This window comes from Dipodomys merriami, unplaced genomic scaffold (assembly GCF_024711535.1).
Source record: "Dipodomys merriami isolate MVZ:Mamm:240054 unplaced genomic scaffold, mDipMer1.0.p SCAF_1440, whole genome shotgun sequence".
In the NCBI taxonomy this organism is placed as follows: domain Eukaryota; kingdom Metazoa; phylum Chordata; class Mammalia; order Rodentia; family Heteromyidae; genus Dipodomys; species Dipodomys merriami.
The window spans coordinates 46342-67675 of NW_027202761.1; the positions used below are offsets into that span (position 1 = coordinate 46342).

General features: G+C 45.6%; 1 protein-coding gene across 1 annotated transcript in view; it reads right to left on the reverse strand.

Annotated features, from left to right (window-relative positions):
- The window catches only part of LOC138826586 (m7GpppX diphosphatase-like), a 51614-nt gene that overhangs the window by 10593 nt on the left and 19687 nt on the right, over nucleotides 1-21334 (reverse strand). Inside the window, exon 3 of the mRNA XM_070021822.1 lies at nucleotides 4650-4795. Within this exon, the coding sequence (XP_069877923.1) occupies nucleotides 4650-4795 (146 nt within the window). The remainder of the gene's footprint in view (nucleotides 1-4649; nucleotides 4796-21334) is intronic.

Consider the following 21334-nt stretch of genomic DNA (forward strand, 5'->3'; position numbering starts at 1 on the left):
AAGAATTAAGGTGAGCAGAGGCTGAGGGTGTGAGGACACAAAGGCACCCTACTTTTACTTTGCTCAAAGAGCCAGAACAACCTCTTGTTTCATGTAAGGAAAAATGTAGGCACAAGGAAGTTCCCGAGTTCACAGAATCCCAGCTGCCAAAGTAGGTCACTTTAACCTATACTTCTGCCCACAGCACATCCTGCCTCCTGGGAGAGGCTCTGGATAAGAGGCAAGAACCTGTATCCACAGGAAGTCTCAGGGCTAGAAGCCCAGAAAAGAACAAAATTCACACAGATCACACAGGGTGAGGGAAGCAGGGTTGGGAGAGCACCATCTGCAAGGCAGCCCTGGAGGCTCAGACAGCTCTACCTATAACAGGGCTGTAGGTGATGCCTCCAGAATCCATCTGGCTGGACTGTACAGTAGACGACACTGACAACTCTCTTCCTTTCCTGGACATCCTATAGGATATCTTGATGCTTCTTCTTTCTCCCATTCTTCTTTTTGTCTATTGTAGGGCTTGAACTCAAGGCCTGAGTGTTGTCCCTGAGCTTTTTTGCTCAAGGCTAGTGCTCTACCACTTTGAGCCATATCTGGTTTGCTGGTGGCATTTTCCTGCCCAGGCTGGCTTCAGACTGTGATCCTCAGATCTCAGCCTTCTGAGTATCTAGGATTGCAGGTGTGAGCCACCCGCATCTGCTGCATTCTCCCATTTTTTCACTTTGCTCACTGACCTTGCCCCTTCTCCAGCATGTTTTCTGTCCACATCTCCTCAGGTATCTCTGCTCTGTATCTTCTCCACTCATTCCCGTTCTACCTTATATGAATAATGGCAGCTCCATTCTGACACATGGTAAGTGAAATCTCTCACCATTTCCACAACTGTGGGAGAGAAACGGGGGCGCATAGATAAGGATAATGCCATCGCTGGCCTTGGCTGGCAGAATGATAATCCAAATACTGACTGATGCTGATCACAGATCCACACATCCCACTGCAGTTTTAAAACGCCCTAATGGTAACTTACAAGCATCCCAGACTTGAGGAAGCAAATAATGCTGCCAGCTAAAAACAGATAAAAGGCCCAGACTGTTTGACCTTCCCCCCCCCCCCCCAGTCTTGGGGCTTGACCTTGGGGGCTGGACGCTGTCCCTGAGCCTCTTTGTGCTCTCTACCACTTGAGCCACAGTGCCATTTCTGGATTTTTCTGAGTAGTTTATTGGAAAGGAAAGTCTCACAGGCTTTTCTACCAGGGCTGCTTTGAACCGTGCTCCTCAGATCTCAGCCTCCTGAGTAGCTATGATTACAGGCATGAGCCACCAGCACCCAGCAACTTTTGAGACCTGTCTTGTAAAGACCTGTGGTTATAGACTGAGGTGATAAAAGTGTGCAATACCGGGTACTGAATATGGGTTCGATGAACCCTAAACCCAACTCACTGTCTTCCACATAAAGATGTTCTCCTGGTCATGTCCTATCCTGGTTGATGAATAGTCTTACTGTCCACTCTATTCAAGCTGGACCTGGATCACCCCATGTTTTCTTTCCTCTCCACAATCAATCAGATTCTAAGTCCATCCAGCCTCATTAAGCCTTCTCTTTCTTTTTTTTTTTTTTTGGTCGATCGTGGGGCTTGAACTCTGGGCCTGGGCGCTGTCCCTCAGCTCTTCAGCTCAAGGCGAGCGCTCTACCACTTGAGCTACAGCGCCACTTCCGGTTTTCTGGTGGTTTATTGGAGATAGGAGTCTCACGGTCTCTCCTGCCCGGGCTGGCTTTGAACCGCGATCCTCAGATCTCAGCCTCCTGAGTAGCTAGGATTACAGGCGTGAGCCACCAGTGCCCGGCAAGCCTTCTCTTTCTAATGAGCTTCCTGCCATCTCAGCTGTGCTCCAGATCTACGTTAGGTGGTTCCCCTGCTTCTAGAAATCTGACCACATTAGTCTCATGCTTAAAGTCACTTAAGGGATTCCCACTTCCTATGGCAATCACTCTCAGATCTGGCAGTCATTTGGAAAAGACATTTTTCAAATGCATATGTTCCAGCTCCACTCCTGGAAAGGTCAGATTGAGTCGATATGGAATAGAATCTTAGGCAGGCCTGATGATCCACAGGCCTCCTCGTGGCACCTGCCTGGCTGTACAGAGCATGCCCTCTGACCCGTGTACCTCAGGTCCCAGTTGCACCAAACACGTTGCAGCTCTCCAGATGCAGCATATGTTTCAAGTTACCCATGTCTCTAGACCTGATCTCCTCTGCTTTATCCCCCTGGCAAACTCTCATCTGTCGAATCAATGTAAGACTCAACAGAGAGGACCACCACTAACTACGCTGGTTCCTCACTCTGCTTCATCATTGCAGCTTTGTAGCCCACCAGAGAACTTGTACCATGATCACAATTGCCTGTCTGTACATCTGACTTTCGTGCTAGACAGTAAGAACATTAGCAAGGGACCATTACTTGGGTGTCCTCCCAGAGCCTAGCAGAAGCCCTGCGAAATACAGTGAGCTGGGCACTGGTGGCTCATGCCTGTAATCCTAGCTACTCAGGAGACTGAGATCTGAGGATCACAGTTCAAAGCCAACCTGGACAGCAAAGTCCCTAAGACTCTTTTTTGTCGGTCGGGGGGCCTGAACTCTGGGCCTGGGCACTGTCCCTCAGCTCTTCAGCTCAAGGTGAGCGCTCTACCACTTGAGCCACAGTGCCACTCTGGCTTTTTCTGCTTATGTGGTGCTGAGGAATTGAACCCTGGGCCTCATGCATGCAAGGCAAGCACTCTACCACTGAGCCACCCTCCCAGCCCTGTGAAACTCTTATCTCCAATTAACCACCAGAAGACTGGAAATGGCGCTGTGGCTCAAGTGGTAGATCGCCTGCCTTGAGCTGAAGAGCTCAGGAACAGCGCCCAGGCCCAGAATTCAAGCCCTATGACTGAACAAAAAAAGAAAAAGAAAAAGAAAAAGAAATATAATGACTGTTGTCAATTAAGCTACATGCTTGTATACGTTCTAGAAATAGCCAAGAAGGAATGTATGCATGTTCCTGTCACTCAGGAGTTGGAAGGCTAGAGGAGTTTCTGTTGAATTATTTTCCAAATAAAACTGTGCAATGGTGTATACTAAGGTAGTTCCACGACTCAACATCAACTGCTTTTTCTGAGTAGTTTATTGAAGATAAGAGTCTCATGGACTTTTCTGCCTGGCTGGTTTCAATCCTCATATCTCAGCCTCTTGAATAGCCAGGATTACAGGCGTGAGCCACCAGTGCCCAGGCTGGGTCTTTCTTCTGAGCCAAGAGAAGAATGGCTATAAGCTTCCCACGTTTGAACATTCTCCTGCCAGGTATCCTGAAGCTTGGGCCAATAGTGAGAAATGCTCAAAGAGAACAAGAGTCAGCAACAATGAGAAAGAGTCAGTGAGAGCCAGGGAGTAGGCAAGGAAATGACTCACCAATGTGCATTCATCATATTTAACTGTGAGTATCCACATGGGGCCTATTCCAGGCAGAGGCTCTGGTTGGCACTGGGCCTAAGACCAAGGAACCATCAGGATCTCTGAGCTAAACAGTCGTACATCTGGCCCAGCCAGAACACTCCACACAAAGACCTGTACTAAGTGAACATTAGGGACAATGGGTACTGCCTTCTGAGAAATGAATGCAAGGGCAGGCAAGCACTGGAAAAGTTTTTAACTCAGACCTGGCTTCAGCAAAATGGATTGCTGTAAGACAAGAAACAAGAAAGAGGCTAGGGCTGGGAAGTTGGCTCAGTGGTAGAGCGCTTGCCTTGCATGCCTGAGGCCCTGGGTTCCATTCCTCAGCACCACATAAACAAAAAGAAAAAAGCCGGAAGTGGCGCTGTGGCTCAAGTGGTAGAGTGCTAGCCTTGAGCTGAAGAGCTAAGGGACAGCACTCAGGCCCAGAGTTCAGGCCCCACGACTGGACCCAAAAAAAAAAAAAGAAAAAAAAAAAAAAAAAAAAGAAAGAGGCTAGACCCAGCTGGCCTAACCCAACACCCATCTTTACCCACTCAAAGACCTTTAGCCAGATCATAGTGATTCAGAGACTGTTATCAGGGCTCCTGTAGAAACAAATTCCTTCCAGACTAAACTGCTCAGGTTCCCAGAACCTCAGTGGCATGTCCGGCTACTCATGGAGTCCCCAAGCCATGAAGCCTGCTCTAGCCATACAATAAGAACTGGAGATATAGTTAGTTCAGAGGTACAGAACCTGATTAGTAAGCATGAGGCCCTGAGTTCAAACCCCAGTAACACACACACACACACACACACACACACACACACACACACACACACACACACACACACACACACACACACACACACACACACACACACACACACACACACACACACACACACACACACACACACACACACACACACACACACACACACCTGCAAACCAGCAACCAGCCCACCCTAGGATTCCTCTCCATTGTTTCCCTCTACTGCAATCTCACATATCATATGGGCTTAGATTTTTGTATGCTGATTCCACACAGGAAGTAAGCTCTACAAGGCAGGGATATGGTCTCCTGTGCCCACAGCCTGGCCCCTTAGAAAGCCCCAACAGAGGGCCATGAAAAGGGAGACAGGCATAGGAATGCCACCTCACATCCGAGCCTCAGAGGCTATTCACCTGGATGCTGAGGCTCTGTGACTCCAGGTGGGGTAAGGTGATGTTCTTGTAGTCTTCTCCTGTCTCTCGGACCAGACGCAGGTCCTGGCGCAGGTACTTCTGCAGGTGTTTCTCCGTGGCAGGGTATACTACAGTCGTCTTGACATCTGCAATGACACATCATAGTCTCACTCGAAGGTAAAGTCCATTCAATTCATGAGCTGATGAGCCTCAATCAAGAATCTGGAAAGCTGGGCGCCGGTGGCTCACACCTGTAATCCTAGCTACTCAGGAGGCTGAGATCTAAGCATCAGGGTTCAAAGCCAGCCTGGGCAGGAACATCTGTGAGATGCTTATCTCCAATAAACCACTAGAAAACTGGAAGTGGCTCTGTGGCTCAAGCGGTAGAGCGCTCGCCTTGAGCTGAAGAACGCAAGGACAGCACCCAGGACCAGAGTTCAAGCCCCATATGACTGACCAAAAAAAAAAAAAAAAAAATCTGGAAAACACAAGGCTTTCATGGAGAGATTCCTGGGCCTCACATCAAGCTAACCTCTGCTCTTCCCCTCCAAATTCCTAGCATGGGAACCAAAGTTCTTTAGCTCTTTTCATATACAAATTTCTAGGTATATAGTTTTCCAAACCTGAAGCTGAAAATGTGGTTTACAATCCAGCAGCTCCCTGAAAGCTGGGATGTGTGGGACAGCACAATGGTTCACAGTGCACTCTGGAGCAAGACTGGGTCTGTGTTCAAGTCCTGGCTCTTGTCTGTTCTTTCCTTACTGAAAGTGGGATCGTGGCCCCAGCTGGGAATTTGGTCCAGTTATTTAACCTCTGTGCACCCCGATGTTCCCATCTGCCAAATGAGAATAGTAACAGCTCCTATGTCATAACACTGGGAAGATTAAGCAAACTAATTACCTGTGAAGCACTTAAAACAATGTCTAGCACAAGTAAACACTGCACAAATGCTGGCCATGTATAATCCAGGGTTTCTCAACCTCGGCGCCCTGGGCACTCCTGGCTCTGGTGGGGAATTGTGCTGCGTACTGCACCATGCTCCATTAACAGCATCTTTCACCTCTTTCCCTGGATACTAGTGGCTCCTCCCCAGAGCTGTGACAAACTAATATGTCTCCAGATGTTTATAAGTGTCTCCTGGGGGGGCAAAAATTGTCCCCAGTAGACAACAGGGGTTTTCATCAGAAGGAAACCTACAGTTTTCCTGAACAGATTGTCGGCTAAGTACTTTGGTTTAACATCTCTTGGCTGTGGTTAAGTCCCTTTCTCTATTTTACTTAACACCTGGTGCAGCTATAATCACCACTTAAGACATTTAGATGGCATCTTTACACAGATCTTCAGGGCAGGGAGAATGGCAAACTGCATTTCAAAATCACTTGGGATGTTTCTCAAAAGATCCGTGGGTTCAGATATACTCAAAAAGAAAGCAACCCAGTGACTCATCTTCACACCTTAAAACCTACCAACTTGTAATTTCAGATTATTTGGACTTCCGGTGCACACTAACCATCCTGGTCTATCAGCTCAGGGTCAAAACACTAAGGTGAGAAGACTCAGGCTCTGGGCCAGGCTACCAAATGACTGTCCCTTACTCCTGGATGATCTTGAGCATGTGGCCTCTTAAAGTCTCAGTTTCCTCACTTGTTAAAGAATCATTACAAAAGTCACCTCAACATTAATGCTTGCCAGGGTCCAGTGGCTCACTCCTGAAACCCTAGCTACTCAGGAGGATGAGATCTGAGGGTCACAGTTCAAAGTCAGACAGGAAAGACCATGAGCCTCTTATCTCTTAATTAACCAGCAAAATAGCCCAAAGTGGGGCTGTGGCTCAAGTGAGGGAGTACAAGCCTTGAACAAAAAAAGCTAAGGGAAAGTGTCCATGCTTTGACTTCAAGCCCCAGCACCAGCAGCACAAAATTACAACAACAAGAAAATTTAATGCTAGCATATTAAGTGAAACTTGACACTACCAAAGACACTAAATGTCATTAAATGCCTGGCTCTGGGGGAGAAGGGCTGGCATTAGCCAAGACGCATGGTACTCATAAACTGATACATTAAATTGAACCCATTTTGTATAACTACTTCAAGAAATTGATTTTTTTTAAGGTGCCTGACCCTGAATACAAGGCCCAAAGCCCTCTTCACAACCCTCTGGAGAATAACATAAAATTGATCTTGCTTTTACTCCTGATTGTTCTCTAATAGCCTGTACTCAGAAGCCAAATACAGCGCTGGGAATGTGGCTTAGTGGTAGAGTGCTTGCCTAGCATGCATGAAGCCCTGGTTTCAATTCCTCAGTACCACATGAACAGAAAAAGGTGGAAGTGGTGCTGTGGCTCAAGTGGTAGAAGTATTGGCCTTGGGCGAAAGAAGCTCAGGAACAGTGCTTAGGCCCTGAATTCAAGCCCCAGAACTGGCAAGAAAAAAGAAGAAGAAGAAAAAGCCACCCAGTACACTGAGATCTCAAGAGATAGGAGCAGGCCTGAAACTAACCAAGGGTACCACCTTTGAACTTGCAGTGGCCTCAAGGAAGAGGCTATGATATCTCCAGTGACCCTAGTGGGTGAGAGCAGAGATCTGGGTACCAATCCTGACTGTATAATCACTAGCTGTGTGACCCATGGCTACTAGTCAACCTGGTCTGTTGCTTTCTTTTCCTGGCTTCTGTGACCATAGGGTAATAACAATAGGTCTGGGGCGGGAATTTAGGTGGAAGCCATTTAGAAAATACCTCACACAGAAAATTGCTGCTCTAACACTAGCTTCATTCTCCTTGTTTTTGTTGTGTCTTGAGTTGCCTGGGCTGGGCAGGGGTGAGATGAGCCATGGCTGTGGAACTCCCTCGGAGTAGGGGAGAGATGCCTGGGAACAAAGGCAGACCTGATGCTGGAGGACCGCCTAACTTTGTTGGCAATGGACACGTAGCCCTGGGCTCACAGCCTGGGGCTTCTGGCTGTTCTGGAGTTCTGAGAGCAAGTCCTTGTCTGCCCAGGCTTGCCAAGGCCCTAGCCCTGCCACCCAGGATGCAGAGAAACACAGGAATCTCACCAAGCCAGCCCTCTCTTGCCTTCCACCCTTGACAACAAGAACTCAGAGAGAGGCCTTGATATCCTGACTGCTCACTTCCTGTCCTTCTTCCCCCGCCACCCCCCCCCCCCCACTCCCGCTTACATCTCTCACTGAGCAGGGACCCGGCTTCTCTCTCAGACCAGGCATTCTCTCTCAGAATGCTGGTGCCAGGAGCTTCCTACTATGATCTACAAGGCCCTCCTCACTTCATCTACCTGTCTGTTCTGTGCTGCTTTCTCCCCAGCCACTCAGAGCCTTCACCTAGCATCTCTCCCAATCTCTAATAGCCTGTACTCATGATGGCTCCCAACACAGGCAAATCCTCCCAGCAGAGCAGAACGGCTTCCTTGCTCCCTCGCCCCACTCAGAAACTCTGGTTTCAGTCAACTTGAACAGCCCTGGCTAAAGCGGCCCTCAGCCCCTCCCTCCACCTCAGTCTACCCCTTGCTTTTCTGCCCCTGTCACTGTCTGACAGCACAGTGCAGGTTTACTGTCTCACTCTGCCAGGAAGAAAAGAGTTTGCTCTCTTTCTTTTCACAATCTCTCCTTTGCAACTGGACCTGCACCTGACACACAGAGTGGACTTAAGTAAATACTTACTGGACAAACGGACACAGGAATCTGGCCTTTACAGACTTTAACCCCTGGAAGAGCATTTCAAATGTAATTTAAAAACTCTGATTTAAAAAAAAAATCAATATATTTCTCAATGCTGTTTGAAACTGGCAGTCTCAAAAAAGAACTGTGGTGTTTACCTAGGTAACTACCAGGCAAAACTCTCACCTGAAGCTGAATTTCAGAAGTTGGATCAAGCATCCATGATAAATAAACGCATAAACTGTCCATTAAATATACACTGGGGGATGGGGGATGGGATATACATGCATAATCACAAAAACAGCTCCCCACAGATTACTGATCAACTGCAAAGGATACACAATATTGCCTCACTCAAATAAAGGGAGTTGGCCTCACTTTTTTTTTTTCCTGGTCCTGGGGCTTGAACTCAGAGCCCAGGCACTGTCTCTTAGCAAAATTAAGATTAATAGACTTTGCCAGAGAACCACGCAGACATCCAGGTACAGAGAACAAAGAAAGGTTTATTGCCAGGAAAGGGGGCTGGCAAGACTCCTTCTCACAAGGGAGGAATAAGAAGAAGCACCAGCTATTGTCTGGGGTGATCTATATAACCTAGGAGGTTTAGGAGGGGCTAGGAGGCAGAGACCCTGGTGTGGATGTGTGGGCCAGGGGTTTCATCATGGTGGACTAGGATTTATAGCTGCAGCCAAATGGTAGGTAAGGGCCCTGCAACTACCCAGACCTGAAGGTCACTCTAAGGGGCTCTTGTTGCCTTCTGCCACAGAGAAGAGCCATCCCAAGGTAAAGGGGGTTGGAAGTTGATTATTTACTGCCTTTACTACCTGAGCCTAGTGCTGCCTAGGAAGGGAGCATGCTAAGCTGTGGAGAAGGGAAGGAGTGGACAAGGCTATTGGAAGGGCCTCAATTTGCTAACACTGTCCCTTAGCTTTTATGTTCAAGGCTTGAGTCAAAGTTCCACTTCTGGCTTTCTGGTGATTAATTAGAGATGAGTGTTGCAGGCTCTTTTGTCTGGGCGGGCTTCAAACTGAGATACTCAGCTCTCAGCCTCCCAAGTAGCCTCCCAGGTGTGAGGCACTGGAGCCCAGTATTACTCACTCTTTTTTCATTTGTTTTTGTCGGTTGTGGGGCCTGAACTCTGGGCCTGGGCGCTGTCTCTCAGCTCTTCAGCTCAAGGCTAGCACTCTACCACTTGAGCCACAGCGCCACTTCCGCCTTTTTTTGCTTATGTGGTGTTAAGGAATCAAACTCAGGGCTTCATGTATGCAAGGCAAGTGCTCTACCACTGAGCCACCTTCCCAGCCCCAATATCATTTTCACTTTTTTGGGGGGGGGATCCAGTCATGGGCCTGAACTCTGGGCCTGGGCGCTGTCCCTCAGCTCTTCAGCTCAAGGCTAGCGCTCTACCACTTGAGCCACAGCGCCACTTCCGGCTTTCTTTTTTCTGCTTATGTGGTGCTGAGGAATTGAACCTAGGGCCTCATGCATGCAAGGGTATCTGGCAAAAAAAAAAAAAAAAAAAAAAAAGAATCTTTTATAACTTCAAAAATGTCAAAATTGCTGAGGGGGAGGTGCCAGTGGCTCACATCTATAATCGTAGCTACTCAGGAGGCTGAGATCTGAGAACCACAGCTCAAAGCCAGCCCTGACAGGAAAGTCCTTGAGACCCTTATCTTCAATTAACCAGAAAAAAAAAAAAGGAAAAAAAAAAGTCAGAAGTGGAGCTGTAGCTCCTCAAGTGGTAAAGCACTAGCCTTGAGCACAAAAAGCTGAGTCAGTGCCCAGATCCTGAGTTCAAACCTCAGGACCAGTGCACATTCATGTGCACACGCACGCATGGACGCACGCACGCACACACACACACCAGTCAAAGTTAGATGAGTGTCACATCACGGCCTGCAGTCACAGCATTTAGAAGGATTATTTGAGCCCAAGTTCAAGCTCACCCTGGGCAAGGATAAAAACAAAGAAGCCAGCTAAACTGACTCACACTTGTAATCCCAGCCAAGCAGGAAGCAGGGATTGGAAAGATGGAGGTTCAAAGTCAGCCTAGCCAATCTTTGCGGCATGTAGTTGTTGTCCCAGCTATGCAGGAGGTATAGGAGGTGGTGGTCCAGGCCAGCCTAGCTACAAAAAGGCTAGACTGCAGACTCTACAGCAAAAGGGAATGCCGGGTACCAGTGGCTCATGCCTATGAATCTAGCTACTCAGGAGGCTAAGATCTGAGGATTATGGTTCAAAGCCAGCCTGGGCAGGAAACTCTGTGAGACTCTTATCTCCAATAAACCACTAGAAAACCAGAAGTGGCGCTGTGGCTCAAGCAGTAGAGCGCTCGCCTTGAGCTGAATTGCTGAGGAATAGCGCAAACATGAGACTCAAAGTTTAAACTCCAGTATAGCTCCCCCCACCCCCAAACAAAAGGCAAAGAAAGACAAAGAAAAGTTGAGGAACTATTCCGGATTCAAAGAGCCTAAGGAATTGTGACTAATAGGATTAGAAGAGATCTTGTGATTCTGCATCTTGAGATCCTGCACTCAAATAACTTACTGAGTAACAGACTGTACTATGCTTTTCCAATAAGTGCAAGATTTCCTGATCCACAATTTCCTGAAACTGATCATGGTTATTTTTCTTCTAATACTTATATACAGAGAAATATTATTATATATAGAAGTAGAAAAAGTAAATGTGATAAAAGGTCAACAAGAAGTAAGAGTTTATAAAGAAGTTCTTCATATTATTCTCTCTTTCCTAGGACTGAAGTCTTTGTTTTTTGTCTTGGTGTTGGTCCTGGGGCTTGAACTTAGGGCCTGGGCACTGTCACTAAGGCTTCTTTGGCTCAAGGCTAGCACTCTACCATCTGAGCCACAACTATTCTTCCAGATTTTGGACAGTTTATTGGAGATAAGAGTCTCACGGACTTTTCTGTCCAGGCTGGACTTTGAGCCTCAATCCTCAGGGACAGTGCCCAGGCCCTGAGTTCAAGCCCCAGAACCAGCAAAATAAATAACTAAATACATAGGATTTCCTTGGGAAATTTAACTCTAGTTGCCAATGGGTGCTCTAGGCATTATTCTAAGCCCGTTCCATACATGAACTCATCTATATTCTTCCTAACCAAAGTGATTAGAAATCATGATAATCTCATGTCACACAAGAAGAAGCTGAGGCACATAGAAAGCCTGTGGACCTCCTTGGGCTCTCTCTTTGCCAACTGTTGTGTGGCAAGTTGACAGGAGGAAGCCATCTGCTAAGCCTGAGCAGCACCTGGAAATTCCACTGCCCCAAACATTTTCTGGATGGCTTGAGAAGCAACATGGAATTCCCCAGCCACGCCCCTCTGCTGGCATCCTGGGGGGGCGGGGCAGGAATCAGTTCAGGATAGTCTTAAACCCTCAACAACCACTCCTCGAAAACATTCACAATATATTTAGAGAAATTCCCTAGCACTGCTTACAAAGTCCATCCTATCGGTCATGCTTTTAAAATTTTTGTTTGAGGGGCTGGGAAGGTGGCTCAGTGGTAGAGCGCTTGCCTTGCATGCCTGAGGCCCTGGGTTCGATTCCTCAGCACCACATAAGCAAAAAGAAAAAAGCCGGAAGTGGCGCTGTGGCTCAAGTGGTAGAGCGCTAGCCTTGAGCTGAAGAGCTGAGGGACAGCACTCAGGCCCAGAGTTCAGGCCCCACGACTGGACCCAAAAAAAAAAAATTTTTTTTTTGTTTGAATTTTTAACTCAGGTTTCATTTGCACAGGGCATTTAAGAGGCCAATAAAGTTTGCTTTAAAAAACACAACTGTCTAGTTCTTTTTCTCTGCTTTCCCAGCTCAACAAAGGCAGGGCCTCCACCTTTTCTACCCATTTCTGTGCTTAGGATCTTCCATAGCTCTAAATGATACTTTTTTTTTTAAATTTTATTTAATTTTATTTAATTTTATTTGAGAACATACTGTACAGAGGGGTTACAATTACATGGGCAGGATAATGCATACATTTCTTACCAAGCATTGCAGCCTCCTCCTTTGTTTACCCTTCACCTCCCTTCCCAGCCTCCCCCCTCCCCCCACCCAATCATACCCCCTCCCCCCCCCACACCGACATTGTAAAGCTTGCTTTGACATGACATTTTGTACTTCTCATTCAACATCTGTTCCACCTTGACTTTTCTGTTTACTATCACTATACTTAGGGACTGCTCCTTTTGGATGAAAAATGTTCCTCTCTAGCTGGGCGAGAGTGGCTCACGCCTATCATCCTAGCTACTCAGGAGGCTGAGATCTGAGGATCAAGGTTCAAAGCCAGCCTGGGCAGGAAAAGCCGTGAAACTCTTATCTCCAATAAACCACTAGAAAACCGGAAGTGGTGCTGTGGCTCAAGTGGTAGAGTGCTGAAGAGCTGAGGGCAGCGCTCAGGCCGAGGTCAAGCACCATGAACAACGACAACAAAAAAGAAGAAGAAGAAGGAGAAGGAGAAGAAGAAGAAGAAAGAAAATGTTTCTCTCTTATTTTGGGAGTGTTGGGGTTTGAACCCAGGGCATTCCCTGCACTTGTTAGACAGGCACTCTACCACTGGAACCCATGAGCACACCCCTTTTTGCTTGTTATTGTTTCAGATAGAGTCCTGAGTTTATTCCCAAGGCAGCCTGGACTGAGATCTTCCTATTTACACCTCCCATGTCACAGGGATAACAGGTGCTCATTATCACACCCACTTACTGGGTCTCTCTCTCTCTCTCTCTTTTTTTTTTCCCAGACAGGGATTGAATGGTAAACCTCTTGATCTGTCCCCTCAGTAGCTGGGACTATATGCATGAGCTGCTGTGTCTGGCCAAGGAGAACTCTTTTTCACTAGTCCAAGTGCCCAGGCACACACCAACAAAATATGTGCTCACAGAGAATACCTAAGCCTCATTCTTACTCTATAGCTACCTTAACATTTTAGATAAGTGAGTGATCAATACTGATACTATCACAATGACTAAATGTCACCTACTGAAAATTATACTGTCATTATCTGTCCTTTTTCGCACTACTTTTGGTGTGTGGAATGAGCAACTACTTTTACTTCTTAATTTTCTAGAAAACTTAGTCACTTATTCATCCCCAAACCAGGTTTCCTGTTTTCATAAATCTCCTGACATGATAAAACTGTTCCTGGAACCTCTGTCCCCAGCACTGCTATCCCGGGGATTCCCTTCCCCTTTTTCTGGAACTGGCATGTTTTCTTCTGAAAAGATAACCTTCCGCTTTCTTGCTTTTTCTTATTTTGCTGAAACAGTGTTTTTTGTTTTTGCCAGTCCTGGAGCTTGAATTCAGGGCCTAAGCACTGTCCCTGAGCTTCTTTTGTTCACGACTAGTGTTCTACCAATTGAGCCACAGCACCATTCTGGCTTTTTCTGTTTATGTGGTACTGAGGAATTGAACCCAGGGTTTCATGCTTGATAGGTAAGCATTCTACCACTAGACCACCTTCCTAGCCTGAAGCAGTGCTTTTCCAGCTTCATTCTAGCTTTATTATTGACATTCAAGTCAAGTAGCAGTGGCTCATACCTGTTGTCATCCTAGCTACACAGGAGGCTGAGACTTAAGGATTAAGGTTCAAAGCCAGCCTGGGCAGGAAAGTCTGTGAGATTCTTATCTCCAGTTGACCACCAGAAAACTGGAAGTGGCGCTATGGCCCAAAGCAGTAGAGTACTAGCCTTGAGTGAAAAAAGCTCAGGGACAGGGCCCAGGCCCTGAGTTGAAGTCCCAAAATAGACAAAAAAGAAAGGAAGGAAGGAAGGAAGGAAGGAAGGAAGGAAGGAAGGAAGGAAGGAAGGAAGGAAGGAAGGAAGGAGGGAGGGAGGGAGGGAGGGAGGGAGGGAGAAATGACAAATGTCTGAGGACACAGATGTGTTTATCCTAAAACACAAAAAGTCTCACTGTAGATGCAACTAAAATAATTTGGCCTCTGCAATCTGCTATGTGAAACAAAAAATGAGTACAGATACGCAATTTTCATATATTTATCACTGTGTGAATGCCTTGCTCAGAAAAGGAACTACAGTCAACAACACAACAGGCAATCGTTTGATTTTGTTTTTAACAATAGCCTAAAAATGATACATTCACATTCTTCACAATTCCCAGGCAGTGACAGGCAGTAAGTTCTTTGGAGGTGCTGGGCAGAAGCACTGGGCCAGAGCTCCCATTGAATTCTAGCTACTCAGGAGGCTGAGATCTGAGGATCTTGGTTCAGATCAGATCAGAATGGGAAACAACCAAACCTGCCAGGGTTAGATCACATGTACTTCAACTTAACGATATTTTCAGCCTGGGACTGGTGGTTCACTCCTATAATCCTAGCTACTCAGTAAGGATGAGATCTGAAGATCATAGTTCAAAGCCAGCCTGGGCAAAAAAAATCCATGAGACTCTTATTTCCAATTATCCAGCAAAAAAATCTGGAAGTGGAGCTACGGCTCAAGTGGTAGAGTGCTCACCTTAAATGAAAAAGCCAAGTGAGGGCAAAAGGCCTTGAGTTCAAACCCCACTACCAATACCAAAAATACAAAAATTCTCATTATACATATATATATATATATATTTTTAATTTTATTATTATTTTTTTGTCAGTTGTGGGGCCTGAACTCTGGGCCTGGGCACTGTCCCTCAGCTCTTCAGCTCAAGACTAGCACCCTACCACTTAAGCCACAGCGCCACTTTTGGCTTTTTTCTGCTTATGTGCTGCTAAGGAATCAAACCCAGGGCCTCATGCATGCAAGGCAAGTGCTCTACCACTGAGCCAACTTCCCAGCTCTCATAATATACTTTTTAGTATTTTAGTGTATAAGGGCTTTATCAGGATATTACCTCATTGTTAGTAGAGGAATATCTATGTGCTTTACCATTGAACTATACCTGCTGTGAAAAATAATACATCGGCTTGCAAACCTAAATTAAAATAAAAATAAGCACAACTTTTGCAAAGTTTGTATTACTTAAGATACAAAAGAAATTGTATTGTGAAAATAGTGTCTCATTTAAGACGATTACATCGCCTCCTGCAACTACTAGTAGCCTTACAGAATGAGCAGAACTGTGACTCTCAGCTGGTACTTCTATTTGCTATATTTTGTAAGAAGCTGGATATCTCAATCAACATGCTAAGTGTAAATAAAGCACATTTACCAGCCCCAAACTCATAAAACGTGAGCATGCAGCCAGAACTACCTGATTTAGTAAGGCCAGGGATGGAACCAGAGAATCCACAAGTGTAACGAGTTTCCAGGTGGCACCAACCCAGGGACCCCACATGGAGAACCACTAGGCCAAAGCACAAACTCTGCTTCCAGAGTGATAGCACCAGGAGATAAAGCTCAAAACTTGGAACATCTCAAAATGTCCTGATTTTATTGACACATCTAAGAATTTGGCTAACTAATGTGTGAATAGAGAAAGTCATGTCACAACAGGCTTTGGGGAAAGTAAGTAGCTAGTGAGGGCCCTGATTTAACCAATGCATTAGTTCCTTGATGGGGTTCATCACATGATGGCATTCATGGGAGATGGTTAAGAAGTAGATGGGGCCTTGCTGGAAGAAGTAGGTCACTATATCATTGGAAGCTGTCTTGCTCTGGCTTCTTCCTGTCTCTTGTGCTTCCTGTCCAACACGAATTAAGCTGCTTTTCTCCACCATGCCCTCCCCCCCATCATGATGGGTTGACATTTCTGAAGCCATGAGGCAAAATAAACCTTTCCTGTTGGGTGCCTTTGGCTCATGCCTGTAATCTTAGCTACGTAGGAGGCTGAGATCTGAGGATCTGGGTTCAAAGCCAACCCAGGCAGGAAAGTCCAAGAGACTCTTACCTTCAATTAACTACTAAAAAGCAGGAAGTAGAACTGTGGCTCCAAGTGGTAGAGCAGGATAACCTTTAGCAAAAATGAACTCAAGGACAGCACCCAAGTTTAAGTCCCAGGGCTGACACCAAAAATAAAATAAGCCCCTCTTCCTTTAAGTTGTTTTCCTCAAATCTGATCTCAGCAACACAAAAGCCTAAGTAGTATAGAATTCTAGGAAATCAATTCTAGAAAATCAATGACTCAAAAAAAAAAAAAAAAAAAAAAAGCAGTTGAATCTATTTCTCAGTCATTTGCCAGTGACTTTTTCCCCCTCCTAGGCTCCAATGTCTTGATCATGTTGATTGCTATCAGAGGGGGTTTATTTCTATTTGTTGTGCTATGTAACTGTTGGGGACCAGACTGTGGGCTCTTTCAATTTCAAAAATCATCTTCAGGGGCTGGGAAGTTGGCTCAGTGGTAGAGCGCTTGCCTTGCATGCCTGAGGCCCTGGGTTCGATTCCTCAGCACCATATAAGAAAAAAGCCGGAAGTAACACTGTAGCTCAAGTGGTAGAGTGCTAGCCTTGAGCTGAAGAGCTGAGGGACAGTGCCCAGGCCCAGAGCTCAGGCCCCACGACCGGACCCAAAAAAAAAAAAAATCATCTTCAGTCCTGAGAAAGTGTATTGAGTTAATTCTTTAGTATTTTCTTCTCCATTTTTTCTGCCTTTTCTTTCTGGAACATATATTTGGATATTTAATCTCGTGAATTTGTCAGCTAGTCTTTTTTAAAAATGTTTTTTTCTAAATTATATTAAGTGAAGTAAGCCAGACACAAAGAAACACAGGTCCCATGGTTTCCCTTATTTGCAATATCTAGTATATGTATGAGTCAAGCGGAAAAAGTCAGATAATGTGATGTTAGGAAAATGAATCCTTAGATAGATATTTTAATGTTTTTTTTCTTTCATGCATGTGTTTCTAACGCATTTATAAGTTTATTTCTCTGTTGCTTTGTATGTCCCTCCCCCACAGTATAACCCCGTCTTTCAATATATTTGATGTCAGTATAACTTATGGAGGAGATGGGGAAAAACAAGTCATTTAAGGATTCAGGTGGACCTGTTGCAACAATGAGAAGTACAAATTGTCATGTCAAAAAGGAGCTTTACAATGTCGGTGGGGGGGAGAGGGGGGAGGAAGGATTGGGTGGGGGGGAGGGGGGAGGCTGGGAAGGGAGGTGAAGGGTAAACAAAGGAGGAGGCTGCAATGCTTGGTAAGAAATGTATGCATTATCTTGCCCATGTAATTGTAACCCCTCTGTACAGTATGTTCACAAATAAAATAAAATTTTTTTAAAAAATGTTTTTTTCTCCCTTTTTTCCAGCTGTCTTTTTGTTCTACTTTTAAGAAAGTTATCAGCCAGGTGCCAGTGGCTCATGCCTATAATCCTAGCTACTCAGGAGGTTGAGATCTAAGGATCGTGGTTCAAAGCCAGCCCGGGCAGAAAAGTCTGTGAGACTCTTATCTCCAATAAACCACAAGAAAATAGGAAGTGGCGCTGTGGCTCAAAAGGTAGAGCACTCCCCTTGAGCTGAAGAGCTCAGGGATAGCACCCAGGGCCAGAGTTCAAGCCCCATGACCGACCAAAGAAAAAAAGAAAAAAGAAAGTTGCCATCTTCATCTTCTATTGTTTTCTTTCTTTTTATTTTTTTATTTGTCATGGGGTTTAAACTCAGGGTCTGAGCGCTGTCCCTTAGCTGTTGTGCTTAAAGCTAGCACTCTACTACTTTGAGCTATAGCGCCACTTCTGATTTTCTTGTGGTTAATTGGAGATAAGAGTCTCATGGACTTTCCTGCCTAGGCTGGCTTTGAACCATGATCCTCAGATCTCAGCCTCCTGAGTAGATAGGATTACAGGTGTGAGCCATCAGCACCAGACTTAATTTTTTGTTTTCTTTATATTTTTAATTTTTAAATATAAATATATTGTTATATGTACATCTTAATTTTTAAGAATACTTTTCCTAAGCTCTTCTCAAAAGTCTTTATTGACTGCCTTCTATTATTGTACATTGGATAATATCATCATTGTTCTGACCTTAATAATAGCTTTTGAATTTCTCTCCTCCCAGTACAGTTTTCTGCCTCTCCAGAATCCTTTTCTTTTTCTGTCCTGGGGCTTGAACTCAGCCTAGATGCTATCTTTTTGCTCTACCTCTTGAGTCCTAGCTCCACTTCCAGTTTTTTTGGTGAGTAACTAGAGATAAGAATCTCACAGATTGTGTTGCCTGGGCTTGCTTTGATCCTCAATACTCAGTTCCTGAGTAGCTAGGATTATGCTTGTGAGCCATTGGATCCTGGCTTTGTCTTTGTCTTTAACTACTAAAGGTCTGATCATCCTTGCCTGTCTTACTCACTCATATTTAAGAGTAGGGTACTTCCAAGCTGAGGGACAGTTCTGGGTGTGGCTGCCTGAAGCAACCAGTTATGATGGGCAGACTATCCAGTGCATTACAGATGCCCCCGCTGCCAACAGTTCAGGTCTTCTCTTGGGCTGGCCCCATTCTGCATAGAAAACTCTCCTGGATGAGAACATTCCAGATGATGGGGAAGCCCAGCAGCTGGAGGTGGGGGATGCATACCAAAAATGTTCATGTCAATGAACTTCACTGATCCCTCCTATTTCTGGGTACCAGCACCCCTCCTTTTCCTCCAGACATTTCTCCTTTAATTCCCTGCTGTGGGGCAGGGGAGGAGCAGCTTTCAGATCAGTTGACTGGCAAAGGAGGCTGAAGGACTCTGCCACTCAGGGCTCTGGTCTTGCACCTGTTATGTCAGTTTCCCTCCTCCCTCTGCCTCCCAGCTTTGAAATATTTTTTTTAATCTCCTCTTGTTTCCTCATCATCTTTATGGGTTAATATTTTTTCAAGGATCTTCCTTTAATGTCAATGTGACAGGGGGCTTTAAAGGAAGCAGGTGCACATTCCAGCCCATGACTGTCCTGTGTCATACCCTTAATGCTTCATTGTTCTTCTTAGCTGTTCAATGCCATGGGACACTTTCATTTGCTTCTGTATGTGTGTGGTATGTGTGTGTGTGTGTGTGTCCTTTCTTTTTTTGCAGGGCCTAGGGCTTAAACTCTGGACCTGGGTACTATTACTAGCTTCTTTTGCAAGGATAACACTACCACAGTCTGACTTTTTCTAAGTATTTATTGGAGATAAAGAGTCTCATAGACCTTTCCTGCTTAGGCTGGCTTCGAGCCTTAATCCTCAGATCTCAGCTTTCCAAGTAGCTAGGATTACAGGCATGAGCCACTAATATTCAGTTGTATTTTGTGTCTGTTTTTAAACTAAGGGCTCCTTACTTGCGGGAAGATAACTCTACTACTTGAGCCACAGTTCCACTTCTCTCTTTTTGATGGTAAGTTGGAAACGAGAGTCATGAACTTTCCTATCCTGGCTGTCTTGGAACTGTGATACTTAGATCTCAGCCTCCTGACTCACTAGGATTGCTGGCATGAGCCATACCTGCAGCCCCATTTGCTTGTTCTTTAAGGCCCATTATCTCCAACTGAACCTAGCTTGTAAACTGTGGAGCTGATGCTGTGCACACTGTATGTGCAGTACCTAAAAGAGCACTGACGAGACCAGACCCTCACAATGGAGTCTGAAGAGGACTGTCTATGTTACCATGGTATTTTGAGTGGATGCCTGTGCTACTGCACACACCTTAGTCCACACAGAGGGAAGCCTTTGGAAAAGAGAAACTGTATAAGATGTTAAGTAAGGTCACCTCTGGGCAACAGAATTCTATGTCACTGTAATTTGGAAAATTACTTTTAGTATACGAGTTTTCCTAAAACAAATGTAGATAACGTATGTGGCAAATACATTAAAAGAGAAAAAATAAGCCATTTATAAAAGAGCCCCAGAATTACAAGTTCAAGGGCAATGTGGCTACACAGTGAGACCCTATCTGGAGGATGTAAGGGGATTAGTTCCAGACAGTTGAAGCAATTTGCTCACGGTCACCAGCTATTAAGTGGTAGAGCTGTGACTAGAATTTTAGCTGCTGTATATAAATACTCCCTTCCTTATCCCATATAGGGCCAGCTTCTTCTAAGCCTTTTCCTAAGCAATCCATGCTGTGGCCATATTTTCTGCAAGTGGCCCCTGAGGATAGCTCAGCCCCTCTCACATACACATAAACAGCTGCCAGAAAATCCTAAGGATATAATGAGATACAAGAATAACTGTAAAAGCCGGGCGCCAGTGGCTTATGCCTGTAATCCTAGCTACTCAGGAGGCTGAGATCTAAGGATTGCAGTTTGAAGCTGGCACTGGCAGAAAAGTTCCCCGTGAGGCTTTTATCTCCAATTAACCACCAAAAAAACCCAAACAGAAATAGAGCTGTGGCTCAATTGGTAGAGCACTAGCCTTGAGCACAAAGAGGCTGAGGGACAATGGCCAGGCCCTGAGTTCAAGCTCCAAGACTGGCAAAAAAAAAAAAAAAAAGAATAACTGAAAAAGCCAGGCTTGATGACTCAACACCTGTAATCTTAGCTACTCAAGAGGTTGAGATTTGAGGACCGCAGCTCAAAGTCCAGGCAGGAAATTCCCATGACTCTCTTATCTCCAGTCAATGAACCATCAAAAAGCCAGAAGCCAGAAGCTGGGTTCAAGTTCCAGCCTTGAGCAAAAAAGGTTAGGGACAGTGCTTAGGTCCTGAGTTCAAGCCTTCAGTTACCCCCCCCACACACACACAAAGTGACTGAGGCTGCAGACTAGAGGCTGTGGAATCGAGTCACCGTGTATAGATAGAATGACCCTTGTGCTTGTCTTACCCCACTCCCTTCAGTTCTGGGATGTCATCTGAGGACACTTAGTTGGGTAACTGAAGCAAGACACCACTGAAGAACCAGCCCTGGGGTGAGGGGGGGAGAGAGAGAGAGAGAGAGAGAGAGAGAGAGAGAGAGAGAGAGAGAGTGTGTGTGTGTGTGTGTGTGTGTGTGTGTGTGTGTGTGTGTGTGTGTGTGTGTGTGTGTGTGTGTGTGTGTGTGTGTGTGTGTGTGTGTGTGCGCGCGCGCGCGCACGCCTGAGCAAAAGCAGGACTAGAAAGGACACTATTCCTAGCTACAGAGAGGGAACAGGGGCACAAAAGCTGTTTTGACCTAGCTTGGGGTGCCATCCCCAC